Source organism: Penaeus chinensis, chromosome 22 (assembly GCF_019202785.1).
Source record: "Penaeus chinensis breed Huanghai No. 1 chromosome 22, ASM1920278v2, whole genome shotgun sequence".
In the NCBI taxonomy this organism is placed as follows: domain Eukaryota; kingdom Metazoa; phylum Arthropoda; class Malacostraca; order Decapoda; family Penaeidae; genus Penaeus; species Penaeus chinensis.
The window spans coordinates 15,002,595-15,018,054 of NC_061840.1; the positions used below are offsets into that span (position 1 = coordinate 15,002,595).

At 37.3% G+C, this 15,460-nt stretch overlaps 1 protein-coding gene and 1 long non-coding RNA gene across 8 annotated transcripts in view; both read left to right on the forward strand.

Moving 5' to 3' along the window:
- The window catches only part of LOC125036837 (ADP-sugar pyrophosphatase-like), a 14,576-nt gene extending 9,511 nt beyond the window's left edge, over positions 1-5,065 (forward strand). For all 7 annotated transcript variants that reach the window (XM_047629711.1, XM_047629707.1, XM_047629712.1 and 4 more), the window contains exons 3-7: positions 265-363; positions 717-874; positions 1,011-1,162; positions 3,243-3,354; positions 3,697-5,065. In XM_047629711.1, coding sequence (XP_047485667.1) covers positions 265-363; positions 717-874; positions 1,011-1,162; positions 3,243-3,354; positions 3,697-3,782 — 607 coding nt within the window. In that variant the 3' untranslated portion in view covers positions 3,783-5,065. The remainder of the gene's footprint in view (positions 1-264; positions 364-716; positions 875-1,010; positions 1,163-3,242; positions 3,355-3,696) is intronic.
- A 1,838-nt stretch (positions 5,066-6,903) lies between these two features.
- On the forward strand, positions 6,904-8,105 carry LOC125036838. Its single transcript, XR_007115923.1, has 2 exons — positions 6,904-7,593; positions 7,738-8,105. It is a non-coding gene; the product is annotated as an uncharacterized LOC125036838 (long non-coding RNA).
- Positions 8,106-15,460: the final 7,355 nt, after the last annotated feature.

Below are 15,460 nucleotides of genomic sequence, written 5' to 3' on the forward strand. Positions count from 1 at the left end.
CTAATGTTTGATGTCGATAAACAATTTTCATGACATAAAATGCCATTATCACCTTTTAAGAATATTTATGATTAGCTATATTGTAAACAGTAGATTAGTAAAGGTATCCATTGCCATAGTCATCTAGATGAATAATTATGTGTTATTGATATATTATTCTCTCTGACATCCCATTATAATTTAACATTACATTTTGTTGGTGTATTTCTTTTGATGATGATTCTTGTTTTTACTGACTTTTATTTATTATTGATCTCTTTAAAGACCAAAAGAATGCAAGGTGATACAAGAGACAGAATTAACAAGAGGAAAATGGTTATATTTGAGTAACCATCATTGGACTGATCACACAGGAAGAAAGAGGTAAAGCTATCAGAGTTATTTTGGTTATTTCTTTATCTTTGGCTACTTCAAGGCTTGTACATATGTACTATCATGCTTTCAATAGTTTCATTCAGGTAAAAAGAACATAGACACACTTTCGCATATGCACACAATATACTCCTACATATACACACAGATGCTTACAAGACATGCTCACACAATAGATGGGCACTTGCACATGCACTTACAAACACACATCATACACACACAGGTTATGATTAAATAGAAGAAATAGGATTTTATGTTTTATTTTAAATGAAGGGCTGTAAGGTATTCTGCTGTGTTTTTATAGTGATTTTATAAATGATACACATTTGTTTTCCTCTTTATAGAATATGGGAAGTTGTTGGCAGAACTACCAAGGGCCCTCAAGATCAAGATTGTGTTGCTGTGGTAGCCACAGTTAGTAGGTCTGGACATCCTGATGCAATGGTGCTCATAAAGCAATTTAGACCACCACTGAAATCTTACACCATTGAAATGCCTGCAGGTACTACTACACATAGTATTTGAGAAATTGATTTTTGCCTAATAAATTTTATTGATATACACATACAGTACAAATCATTGGATGGGGAATGATAAAATACTTAAAGACTGCTGTAAAAAAAACTTTTTTTTTGTAGGGCTTGTTGACAATGGTGAAACTATAGAAACTGCTGCATTAAGAGAACTCAAAGAAGAAACTGGATATAGTGGGTCTATTACTGGCATAGGTAGAAATGTTTCATTAGATCCAGGAATGTCAAGTGCAACTATGAAGATTGTTACGGTAAAAGTAAGTGTAATTTTCTGTTCTTTGTGGATATCATGGATTCTGTTCGGCCAGATTAAGAGGCAGGAGTTTTACATCTTGATCTTCAGATACAAGTATGATCTAGAGAAGCATTATGAAGAATTATCTGTTGCACTATTTTAATTTTACTCTTGTGTTCTTTGGAAGAGTTGTATAATTAGTCCATAGTTAGAACTGTAGGATATTGTACAAGATTTAGCTTCAGGGTCCTTTAGTTTTAAAATTGGTTCTTACGGAAACTTGTGTAAACTTTGCTTCCTATTCAGTGTAACTGTTTTCTGTACTTCTGTGTTAGATAATCATATATTGACCAGTGGTGAAAGTGGGTATGGATTTGTTTTTGAAAGAGAATAGTTTTCAGTTAGTTAGAAAATATTTTTTTTGTTTTTTTAAGTGCGAGGAAAAGCAGTCAAATAGATAAAGGAACACAAAAACAAGGATATTAGAACTCTTATATGCATTTATGTATTTTGGAAAATCAAAAGAAATATTATGTGATACTGTTTATTAATGTTTTACTCTGTTTATCTGCCATGATGATATAAAAAAGAGAGTGAGGCTGCTCATTGATATACTTCTAGATATTCTCTGTTAAGTAAAAGGATACCAAGAGCAACTGTCTTTTTACAGAAGGCTGACTAGTGCATATTAATGGAAACTTTTTTATCAGCTGCAAATTACAAGTTACAAATTACATTGAGTTTACAGGATAACAGCCTGTTTTCCATTCAGTTCTGATACAGGAAATTCTAAGTGTATTACTATTAACCATACTACTTCCTGGTTTCAGGTTGCTGTCTTTTTTTATAATGTTTTGTTTATCTTCAAGTAAGTCATTGTTAGTGTAGATATTGTTTGGTTGTGAAGGAGTTCCTGGCAACATAGATGTGGGTTTCATAGAATTTCATATTTTTCAGGCTTTCCTATATAGGAGTTGTGTTACTGAGTTATTGTAATTGCTTTTTATAGCATGACTTTCAGATTATCATATGTAGTCTTCCTAAAGATGCATTTAGAAAAGAAAGAAAATTTTGTTATTGGCCATATAATAGCTCTTTATTATGGTATTGTCAATACCAATTGGTAGTTTTGAGAATTTTGATAATATTGTACAGTGCTTCTGAGTTTTCTTAATGTTTTACTTTAAGGGATTTAGATAGAACCTTTGCAACCATGTTAATTCAGGAATAGGATATTTCTTAGTTCACTCCATCAGATGATCAACCTGCAAGTGAACAACCTGTCCTATTTGGAACTTTTTGTAACAACTTTATATTTCTTAGTTCACTCCATCAGATGGTCAACTTGCAAGTGATCAACTTGTCCTATTTGGAGCCTTTACTTTCTTATAATGATCATAATGATCATAGTTACTTGGTCAAATATGGAACAGTTATTTATTCAGGTTATAGTACTTTTATCACATCATTCTGGTGATATTTTATCTCACTGTTTATTCCTTGCACTTTGTTTTTGTTTTCTGATTATATTAATGTCACCTGTTATAGATACAGCATGGAGTGGGTAATGAAACACTTATATTTCACTATTTTGATAATAATAATGTGCCAATTCATTATATAAACCGACACAGATCCATGAGGCTATTACTAAATGAGCAAGAACGATTAGTCCCCTGCTTGCCCTTATATACAAGTTTTATAATGAATAGGGCAGATTTATTAGCTTCTTGCAGTCCCTTTAATTCATAATTATTACAAAGATAATAGTTATATGTTAGTTGAAATATACTTAAGTATTACTAACTATACAATATATAACCAAGGCATAATAATGTCATATGAATATGTAGATCTTAAATTATGATAGGTTAATATAATTCCTTATTACCATGTCAGTTACATGTATGGCATATGACAGACTACCTTTGTGTGTTACATGGGACTATCAATTTTTTGTTTATTTTTTTCTTCTTCTTCTTCCTGTGATACATTCTAGTATAAATAGGGACCTCATTTTGTACATTTATAAGAAACAATGATAAACAGAATAGTGTGTGCACTTTTAACAAAAAGAAAAATATTTTTTTCACTTCTTTTAGGTTAATGGTGATGATGCAGTGAACAAGGATGTTTCCAGAGTGTGTGGTATACAAGGAGAACACATAGAAGTAATTCTTGTGCCAATGAACTCTCTCCAGAAGTGTTTGATGGGTAATGTATTATAATCTGCATTAGGTTGATGTGATTCAATAAAACATCATAGCTAAGCGAGTCATTTTATAATTATAGAATACATTAAAAAGTCATACATTCTCATTTCTTGCTGCATAAACTGCAAAAAATGGATGTATATGTTGTCATGAAATTAGAAAAGGTTAGAAATGGTTACAGATAATGCAATTTATCTTTCCATCTGAAAAAAATAGATAAATAAATAAAATCCAGTAAGACTGCATGCAATGTGAAATTGTGACTCTTTGTCAAGAGAGCATTTGAGTTTCTATACAGTCACTATACAGTTATTTTATTTTTTATTATTATTTTTTTTTTCAGACTTTGCAGCTGATGGGCTAATCATTGATTCAAGAGTAGAGGCTTTTGCTCTTGGTTTTGCACTGACCTCAGAGAAAATTATATAACATGTAGCTCAATATTGTATTTGTAGTAAAATTGAAGAGAAAAGTGTGAATCAAGAATAAATATACATTTTAATTGTATTGCCATTTCTTTCTCACAATTATTATTTCTACATTTTAGTAATAGAACAGAAACTATGGGACGTTATCTGCTTCGCTTCTACCACAGTACTTCTATGCACAAGTGTAATTTTAATTTCATGATCTTCCATGGAAAGTAATTAAGTTGTACCATCTCCTTTATCTAAAGTAGACCATTGGATGTATAAAATCCAAGCAAGAACATACTGTAGATTTGATGAAAACAAAAGTAACAGTTCATTGTACAGTATGGGCACTTTTTTTTTTTTTCTTAATGGTTCTGATCAGCTTCATTTAATTATATTAGCAACTGGGCAAGTAGATTGATATAATAAATAATAAAGAACCTCTATTATGAATTTTTGGTTAGTTACTTTGGATTTCACACATTTTTAAACTACAGTCTAAGCAGATTTTTAAAAATAAGTATGTGATAGCCTATTACAGCTGTAGCATTAATGTTTACTGGAATACTATTTTGAAAGTTTTGGGAAACTACTATTTATAGATTTATTTTACTTTGTTTATTCCTTTCTTTAGTTGATTACTAACATACATATTTTTAAAGAACTAACCTGTTGGATGTACTATGTATGGGCATTTGTCGTGTGTGCACGTGTGTGAATATGCTCATTTTGTGTGAGAGATGCATGCTGCATAAATTGTTTGGGTGCATCTACTCTCTCCCTCTCTCTCTCTCTCTATATATATATATATGCAGATTTATATTTTCATAGTGACATTTATTTATGTTCATGCAATTGAAAGGGTTTCCACAAAATTTGCACTGTTATTATATATGATGTGCATAAATTTTTAGTGTCCATTATAATTCCAATTAACTTTTATTCTCCCACAAATAATTCATTATTTTACTACCATTTTTGATAGCTCTTTTTTATTTAAAGTTTAAGTTAACTATGGACTATAATGAATTGATAAAATAATATAATGTTAAAGTTACTAAGCTGGAGAATAATTGTTAACTTCAATTATCCATTTTCTCAAAAGATTTTACTGCTAGCTTTTCTGTAAGTTTTACAACTTAAATGATATATGAAATAAAGAATATGTTTTAAAGAAGCAATACCATTTAAAGTGTTTCAGTCCTGTATTTCTAATGTAGACCTTATGATATTGGAGACACTGACAAACATTTTCTTCCTAGAGCAATTCCCCCCCCTCTTTGTATACTTAAAATCCTTTTTGAGGAAAAGGACAAAATAATTACTTTGGATAAGTTCTGTGTGTAGTAAAAGTATTCCAAAATATTATAAAATCTCATACTTGAGAATAGTTCTAGGTAGGCAAATGCTATTCAGTCAAAATACTATTTTTACTGTTTTAGCATAGTATACAAATAATATTTATTGTAAAAAGACTACCTCGAAAATGAGGCAAAAAGAATACACAATATAACATTATATATCATGTTTACAATTGGTACATTCTAGTTAGTCAAGAAGTTGGTGCACCATTTTCATACTTCTTAAAAGATCCACACCACAGGCCTACAGAACTGGCTCGCTATGGCATGGGAAATGGTACACCATGTTGAGATGCATATTAATAAATTCCACATATACAGTATATATAACTCTGCAGTGCATATTAGGGTAAAATAAAAGTTTGGAAGAGAGAAAAAAAATTAAGTTTCATTTGATGTAGGAATGACATGTATGCTAGATAAACACAAGAGATCACCTACAAAAAAATTTGGATTTTGTATATAACAATGGACATATAAACTGAACATTTTGAGATCTAACATTAAATAAGGAGATGCAAAATTAATTGTAAATTTGTGTCATCTTTCACATAACCAAAAATAAATGAAAGGACAGTAACTACAGTACAGAAAGTAGAACCCTATACTGGCTGCCATTAAAAGACAATGTTGTTTTAGCAACAGAATGCCGATTCACTTCATATGAATCTCAAAAAACTGCAGTGCTGATTGTACTATAGCTTCATAAATGAAAAAGAAGAACAAAATCATCCACAATTAGCACACTAGCAGAAAAGAAATCTAACTTCAAATCTATACCACAATTTGAAAAAATTTCAACATTAGTTAGCAACACCATCCTCGACATGACAGATTTCAAAATTAAACTGGTTGACTGCATCCCAACAAGTTTTTCCATGTGCTATCACTCAAGCAAGCAATGGTGAATGGATGTGAAACAATGAATTGTCTGCAGATTGTTATTTCCTTTCTAGAAATGGCCTTATAATATGGCCATCTACTTCATACCAAAACTTTTCGTAATCTGAAAAGAAAAAAAAGCAGGATTAAAAGGGAGTTGTAAACAGACACATCAATACAACTATTATATGCTGTATATAATTTTTTTATTTTATTTTGTATCCAGATCTATACACTTTGTAATAAAAATGTGAATTCTAATTCAACCAAAAGAAAAACAATTTCACAAATACAAGTGTGTGTGTGTGTGTGTGTGTGTGTGTGTGTGTGTGTGTGTGTGTGTGTGTGTGTGTGTGTGTGTGTGTGTATGTATATGTATATGTATATGTATATGTATATGTGTATGTGTATGTATATGTGTATGTGTATGTGTATGTATATGTGTATGTATATGTGTATGTATATTGTATGTATGTGTAGTTATGTGTATGTGTATGTATATGTGTATGTGTATGTTATGTGTATGTATATGTGTATGTGTATTATATGTGTAATGTATATGTGTATTGTGTATTGTTATATGTATATGTGTATATGTATATGTGTATGTATGTATGTGTATGTATATGTGTTAATATGTTAGTGTTATAATATGTATATGTGTATACTATGTAATGTGTATACATATGTATATGTGTATACATATGTATATGTGTATACATATGTTATGTGTATACATATGTATTGTGTATACATATGTATATGTGTATACATATGTATATGTGTATACTATATGTGTATAATATGTATATGTGTGATAATATGTATATGTATAGGTGTATGTATATGATAGTATATACACACACATTATGATAAATATAAGAACAACAGAGACAGAGAAAACAGAGGAGATACAGAGAGAGAAGGAAATAAAAATAGGAGGATCTGAAGCACACAGAAATAGGAATGACAGACATTCTTGTCACATTAACACATCTACAGGGTTACTTATTATAAACCAATAAGTAATAATTGATAACGAGATATGAGCACCACTATTTCTGATGAGAAAAGAACTATATATATGTCGGCAGCTGTGACTAGTCGCACACCTGCATCTCTTTCCAGCAGATATTTTGACAAACGTCATATTGCGCCACAGCCGAGCCTAGTTGGCAGTTGGGTCCTGAGCGTGTAACGCTGCTGCATGCCAATTTTAGTTCATTGCACAAAAAGTGTAAATAAAAAATGGCATGAGTGTATACACATGCGAGTAAATAGAGAGAGCTGGCTGTGTGTTTGTATATAAACACAGGCATACAAAGTTTATTTCGAAATAAATTATAAAAAAAACAAAATACTCTCATATCCCAAAACACTCACGAAACCGCATCTGATTACGGACATGTAATCATTTATTAAGAAAACAGATATATATCTGGAACTGTAGTGTCCCAAAACGGATAGAATTAAACAATCTCTAGGCTCGTGAGATGGCAAGGTGTAGGATAACTACCTACGTCAGCGGTCACGTGCTCCATTTCCAAACATGTTCCATACATACACCTTATCACATATCGCATGGTATATTATTTGAATATTTTTTGTCATTGATAGTTACAAAAAATATAGATATATTTTGTTGACCTAAAATTATATTTAAAAATTCATTTCATATATAACCCTCTTCCTAAGCAGCTTCCCTGTTATCATCTGTTGCCTAAAAAGTTCCCTCGGCAACCGTTACCACACCAAGACCAAGGGCAGCTTCCCCGGCAACCGGTATCAGACCAGAACAAGAACAGGCCTAAGGCAACGTTAATTCCCAGACCGCGCGGCGTTCGGGGAAGGGTGGGCAGCGTGCGAGGGTAGGAAAGTGGCGGGCGCCTCAACAGAGGTCTGACGCGAGGGTAGCGCGCGGGGCCCTGTGCGAGGTCAGCCGCTCGCACCTCCCTGCCCCGTAGACGCCGGCCAGCAACAACGCCCGCGCCACTCTCGCCCCTTCGACCTACAAGTAGTTATCCTCTGCTGATGCAACACCATAAAGAACGTTGAACGCACACAATTAGTAAAAAAAAAAAAAAAAAAAAAAAAAATTACACACACTCACTCCCTCACTCACTCACACTATATATATATATATATATATATATATATATATATATATATGTATCATGCGATATATGGTATTGAACATGAAAAAAAAAATAATAATAATAATAAAGTGAATATTTTTTAATTATTTAAAAACAAAGATAGGCTGTTGAACTCCTACAATATGTTCCTTTGGCAGAAGCCCAGTAATGCGGTTCCCCGCTTTCATCCCTGAATTAGTGGCAGACCGAGGGTCCATTGAGGTCAGTGACAAGCACGACTATCGGCTCCTCACAAGGGTCGTTGCGGCGGACAACCGAGCGAGCACGAGCGGCCTCATCAAAGCTGCGCCAAACTGCTGATCCAGCTTGCGCCCTTCGCCCATTGAAGCTTGCTTTCATTCATCTATCTTTCCTTGTTTTAAAATGTGTTCCATACGGCGTCTTGTGATGGTACGCCAAGTAACAGTAAACTTGAAGATAGACCATCATGTAAAATACGGAAGCCTACTACTCGGGTCGGAATCGTTTGTATTTGTGCAAGTAAATGTGTGTATATATATGTATATGTGTGTGTATGTGTATATATATATATATATATATATATATATATATATATATACACACACGTACGTATACATATACGCGCGCGCGTGTGTATGTGTGTGTTAGCAACACGTTATCCACCTTTATCTCAGGCAAGATGGTCTCTGCAGGTGGCCAGTGATTGCTTGGGTGTGATGACACATCAATTTCCGATGGCAGTTACTCTGAGGTTGTCACGTCGACCAAACATCGCGTGGGAATACATGTCCCATGGGAGGTTAAACACGGCCAGGGGCCAGGGAAGAGGTAAACATGTACTATGATAAGCAAGCACATTTGGCAATTCCTGCAGTGTGTCGAGTTTCATTCCCTGTTGATATTGTGATACGTCTGCCTACGTTTTTTGATCGCAACCTATGCACGCATTAAAATCTGAATGCAATACTGTAACAATGCATAAAATGCATATAGGTGGCTACTGAGAGAAAAGTGACGGCACAGTGCAATGTCCCCACAGTACCTTGTGCAAACAAGAAAATTTAAACAAAAATTAACGAGTGTTACACCAAACGAAATTCAATGACAAAGAACGACGAGCATCATCAGCTGCGCTTCCCTGCCCTCCCCCATGACCAGCAACAGAGAACGGAGCACCCTTGACAGGACTCCCTGGCCACTCCCCTCGCTATGACGTCACACAAACCCTCTCTCCGGGTTCCAGCAGCGGCACCCGGCTGTCTCCCTTCTGCACCGAGCTTTCCAATCAACCTCCAAGTGACCGATTAACGTTTTTCTTAACCATTTTGTGATAAAGGGACATTCTATGGGGTATCACCTGATAATTTTGTTGGTAGGAGAGAGGAGCTGGCCTCGTCCATATCGCTATTTAATTTTGTAGCTTGTCCGTAGAAGGAAAAACTACCGTAACTGAATCTACTTGAGGGGAGAGAGAGAGAGGAAAAGGGGGAAGGAGAGGGAGAGGGAGAGGGAGAGGGAGAGGGAGAGGGAGAGGGAGAGAGAGAGAGGAAAAGGGGAGAGAGAGAGAGAGAGAGGAAAAGGGGAGAGAGAGAGAGAGAGAGAGAGAGAGAAAGGGAGAGAGAGAGAGAGATAGAGAGAGGAAAGGGAGAGAGAGAGAGATAGAGAGAGGAAAAGGAGAGAGAGAGAGAGAGAGAGAGGAAAAGGGGAGAGAGAGAGAGAGAGAGAGAGGAAAGGGGGAGAGAGAGAGAGAGAGAGAGGAAAAGGGGAGAGAGAGAGAGAGAGAGGAAAAGGGGAGAGAGGGAGAGAGAGAGAGAGAGAGAGAGAGAGAGAGAGAGAGAGAGAGAGAGAGAGAGAGAGAGAGAGAGAGGAAAAGGGGAGAGAGAGGGAGAGAGAGAGAGAGAGAGAGAGAGAGAGAGAGAGAGAGAGAGAGAGAGAGAGAGAGAGAGAGAGAGGGAGAGAGAGAGAGAGAGAGAGAGAGAGAGAGAGAGAGAGAGAGAGAGAGAGAGAAAGAGAAAGAGAAAGAGAAAGAGAGAGAGAGAGAGAAAGAAAGAAGGAAAGAAAGAAAGAAAGAAAAAAAAAGAGAGAGAGAGAGGAAAAGGGGAGAGAGAGGGAGAGAGAGAGAGGAAAAGGGGAGAGAGAGGGAGAGAGAGGGAGAGAGAGAGAGAGAGAGAGAGAGAGAGAGAGAGAGAGAGAGAGAGAGAGAGAGAGAGAGAGAGAGAGAGGAAAAGGGGAGAGAGAGAGAGAGAGAGAGAGAGAGAGAGAGAGAGAGAGAGAGAGAGAGAGAGAGAGAGAGAGAGAGAGAGAGAGGAAAAGGGAGAGAGAGAGAGAGAGAGGAAAAGGGAGAGAGAGGGAGATAGAGGAAAAGGGAGAGAGGGAGATAGAGGAAAAGGGAGAGAGGGAGATAGAGGAAAAGGGAGAGAGGGAGATAGAGGAAAAGGGAGAGAGGGAGATAGAGGAAAAGGGAGAGAGGGAGATAGAGGAAAAGGGAGAGAGGGAGATAGAGGAAAAGGGAGAGAGGGAGATAGAGGAAAAGGGAGAGAGGGAGATAGAGGAAAAGGGAGAGAGGGAGATAGAGGAAAAGGGAGAGAGGGAGATAGAGGAAAAGGGAGAGAGGGAGATAGGAGGAAAAGGGAGAGAGGGAGAGAGAGGAAAAGGGAGAGAGGGAGAGAGAGGAAAAGGAGAGAGGAGAGAGAGGAAAAGGGAGAGAGGGAGAGAGAGGAAAAGGGAGAGAGGGAGAGAGAGGAAAGGGAGAGAGGGAGAGAGGAAAAGGGAGAGAGGGAGAGAGAGGAAAAGGTAGAGAGAGAGAGAGGAAAAGGTAGAGAGGGAGAGAGAGGAAAAGGTAAAGAGGGAGAGAGAGGAAAAGGTAGAGAGGGAGAGAGAGGAAAAGGTAGAGAGGGAGAGAGAGGAAAAGGTAGAGAGAGAGAGAGGAAAAGGGAGAGAGAGAGAGAGGAAAAGGGAGAGAGAGAGAGAGGAAAAGGGAGAGAGAGAGAGAGGAAAAGGGAGAGAGAGAGAGGAAAAGGGAGAGAGAGAGAGAGGAAAAGGGAGAGAGAGAGAGGAAAAGGGAGAGAGAGAGAGGAAAAGGGAGAGAGAGAGAAGAAAAGGGAGAGAGAGAGAGAGAAGAAAAGGGAGAGAGAGAGAGAAGAAAAAGGAGAGAGAGAGAAGAAAAGGGAGAGAGAGAGAAGAAAAGGGAGAGAGAGAGAGAGAAGAAAAGGGAGAGAGAGAGAGAGAAGAAAAGGGAGAGAGAGAGAGAGAAGAAAAGGGAGAGAGAGAGAGAGAAGAAAAGGGAGAGAGAGAGAGAGAAGAAAAGGGAGAGAGAGAGAGAGAAGAACAGGGAGAGAGAGAGAGAGAGGAAAAGGCAGAGAGAGAGAGAGGAAAAGGCAGAGAGAGAGAGGAAAAGGGAGAGAGCGAGGAAAAGGGAGATAGAGAGAGAAGAAAAGGGAGAGAGAGAGAGAGAAGAAAAGGGAGAGAGAGAGAGGAAAAGGCAGAGAGAGAGAGGAAAAGGCAGAGAGAGAGAGGAAAAAGGGAGAGAGAGAGGAATAGAGAGAGAGAAATGAAAAGAGAGAGAGAAATGAAAAGAGAGAGAGAGAAAGGAAAAGAAAAGAAAAGAAAAGAAAAAGAAAAGAGAGAGAGAGAGAGAGAGAAGAGGGAGGGGAGGTTCACTCGTGTAAAGGAACATTTGTCCCAAAACTGTACATGAAAAGCCATCATCCGTATCCATTGCTATGCTGTTATGACTCGTATCTGATACTTTAGCCCGGGGAAATACTATCGAAACCCCCTGCAGAGGTATGTTCACACCTGGCCAATTACTATCTTACTTTTAAACGATTTACGCCTGCAGACCGTTTTACTGCAAAACAGCAAAAAACATCTTCAAGATAAGAATAACAGTCACTTTCCCTCACAAAAAGAGCTCAGCATAGCAATAAGTCTTATTAATGCGGTTTGTTTCTAAATTAAGAAATGCTGCCCACGAGTACCGATAACAAGTTGCCAGCTGCACGATGCCGGCGCTGCGGGGACCGGCGCCGCCACGTCTAGCAGACAAACCCTCGCTCCGACCCCACCTAACCCGGCCGCTTTTAACTCTTAAAATCTGATGCCATAAGCAAGACTAGCAATTTATGGAGTGATATGAACCTCTTCCGAGATAAATTGTAATAAGAAACACGAAAAGTTCTTCTCTAATTCGTTATTTTGAAGAAGAAGAAGAAAAAAAAAATAGTTGCGAGGAAATATCGCACTCCGCCATGCAGGAGAAACTAAGCACAGCAACAGGTTGCATGATTCGTACCGCACTAATCTACCTGACGTTGCCGTGGCCTCCCACTCTACAATGCCACTGCCAATTTAACCAAGGCCACCAAGTAATTCAGCATAGTGTACTTAAGAATTCTTAAATGATACTCATTACACAACGAACCGGTTGGAATATGTAACTTTGAAGTCACGGCTTCGTGAACCCGACACCTGACAAGCCTCTACCCGGCACACATGTCTACATACACCCTTTCCTTTGTGGCCTAAAACATATGAGTGGACCCTTCCAAATGTTTCTGTTTTAGTTCCAACACATCTTGATGCTGATGCTTTGTGCAACTTTCTCTCTCTCTCTCTCTCTCTCTCTCTCTCTCTCTCTCTCTCTCTCTCTCTCTCTCTCTCTCTCTCTCTCTCTCTCTCTCTCTCTCCCCGCCACATTCTCGCTCTCATCTCCCACCCTCTTTCTTTTTTCATATCCCCCCCTTTCTTCTTTCTATCACCCCCCCTATCTCTTACCCCCCCCCCTCTCTCTCTCTCTCTCTCTCTCTCTCTCTCTCTCTCTCTCTCTCTCTCTCTCTCTCTCTCTCTCTCTCTCTCTCTTTCTTTCTCTTTCTTTCTCTTTCTTTCTCTTTCTTTCTCTTTCTTTCTCTCTCTTTCTTTCTCTCTCTTTCTTTCTCTTTCTTTCTCTCTCTCTCTCTTATCTCCCCAACCCCGCTTTTTCTATCATCTCACCCTGTCATGCCCGGCTTCTCACCCTTCCCTCGGATTCTAGTATAATCCTGAAATTATAGTTTCCTTTTAAATGATATTCCATTTGGTGCTTTACCTACATCGGACCATTCATGATGACGGTACAAAGGGATTTCATATTGCAAGCGCTAACATAAAACGGCACCCACGGTAAGGCTGCAGCAGCGGCCCAATACCCTTATTTGTCTCCCACCTTCCCTCACTCCCTCCCTTCCCCCCCCCCCCCTCTCTCTCTCTCTCTCTCTCTCTATATATATATATATATATATATATGTATATATATACATACACATATACATATATATACATACACATATACATATATATATACACATATACATATGGTATAAAAACCCACAATGTAAAACTAGATTTATTGAAAATGAGACTACAGTTTCGGAATCCACCTGGATTCCATCTTCAGACCTGAAGATGGAATCCAGGTGGATTCCGAAACTGTAGTCTCATTTTCAATAAATCTAGTTTTACATTGTGGGTTTTTATACCATAGTATCAACACGGTAGAGTGTTTTCTCCTTTCACATATACATATATATACACATATACTTATATATACACATATACGTATATATACACAAATACATATATATACACATATACTTATATATACACTTATACGTATATATACACAAATACATATATATACACATATACATATACATACACTTAAATACATATACAAACACATATATATATATACATATACATATATTATAAACACATACATATACATATATACATCAGATAGATTATATATCTATATCTATCTATATCTATCTATATCTATCTATATCTATCTATATCTATCTATATCTATCTATCTATATCTATATATCTATATATCTATATATCTATATCTATCTATATATATATCTATATCTATCTATATATATATATCCCTCCCTCCCTCCCCTCGCTCTCCTTTTCCATGCCCCTTCTCCCCATCTCGACACAAAAATCTGGAGTCACTTACGGGATGGCGATGGTGGTCTGCAGGCGGGTCTTGACTAAGTCGAGGGGCTGGAAGAGGATGGTGGAGCAGGTTCCCGAGAAGGAGCCTGCGATGAAGGACTTCACGATAGGGGACTGCAAAGGAAGGAAATACATCGTTTAATATAAAACCATCATTTTTCGTCCTATGTAGCCTATTCTTTTCAGTAACTCAAGTCAATACCATAATTGTAAGGAAAATGCAAATTCAATATCCATACCTAGAATACGTCGCCATGTATAACATGCGGCAACACCAAAGCAAACTAGCCAGTATATTAAAGAAGTGTTAAAAAAGTAGATTTTTAAGCGAGTTCATAATTTGCTACACTGGCAAGGGATTTCCAAAAGGGCCTACGAAGAAGTCCTTAATCTATCACTCATTTGTTATCTCACCAGATTCACAAACAATTCTTTAGTCTAGGAGTACGTGTACTTGACAAGGTCATATGCGGTTGCTAATTGTAGACAGAGATAAGGATATTCCAGAATTGTTGTACGGATACACAAAATCCAATTTCTCATTGTCAGCAGTTTGGTTGGATGATGGCATCACCATTTAATGATGGTGATGGCACTGATAATGATGACGACAACACCAATACCTCCGACTCACCACCGTAGCAAAAATAAAAACGATCATAATCATAAGCATCACCACACGCATTCTCCTCAGTGACCTCAACCATACACGCGACGTTTGGCGAACCAATGGGCGGGCGCCTCTGGATGGAGTCATCGAGGCAGCCAATGGGAGGCCTCGTCACCCATGGACAAGAAACACGTGAGGCCAGGTGCAGGCATGTCTATTATTTTCGCCTGTCCGTTCACTATAAATAAACTTCGAAATAGTTTCGCTCCCAAAAAGACCTAACGCTTACATTTTTCTTTGTTCGACAAGGAAAATACTATCAACTCTTACAAAACAAGAAACGAATAAAAAAAAAAAAAAAACTTCTCGGGATCATTGTTAACTCTGCCTTATGCATTTGCTTTACCTTTCCGGTGTTTTTCACCTTATTACAAGATCCTTGGGTGCCGTGCCAAAAATAGCAGCACACATTGGGAAAAATATGAAACTAAACTGCTAAATAATACACAAATTTACGAAGGCAAACAAAGCTACGCATTATGTCCGTTCATTGTATTACTCTTGCGTATTGTCTGAAATTTACAAGTTCGAATTTCTTTTTCAGCATCTACGCATGTCAACTTTCATCAACAATCTTTCAGACGAAATTGCAGGACGAGCGAGCACGAAATAGTACATTTCCCCCAATGAATGTCTGTGTGAAACCCGCGGGCACAGAAAT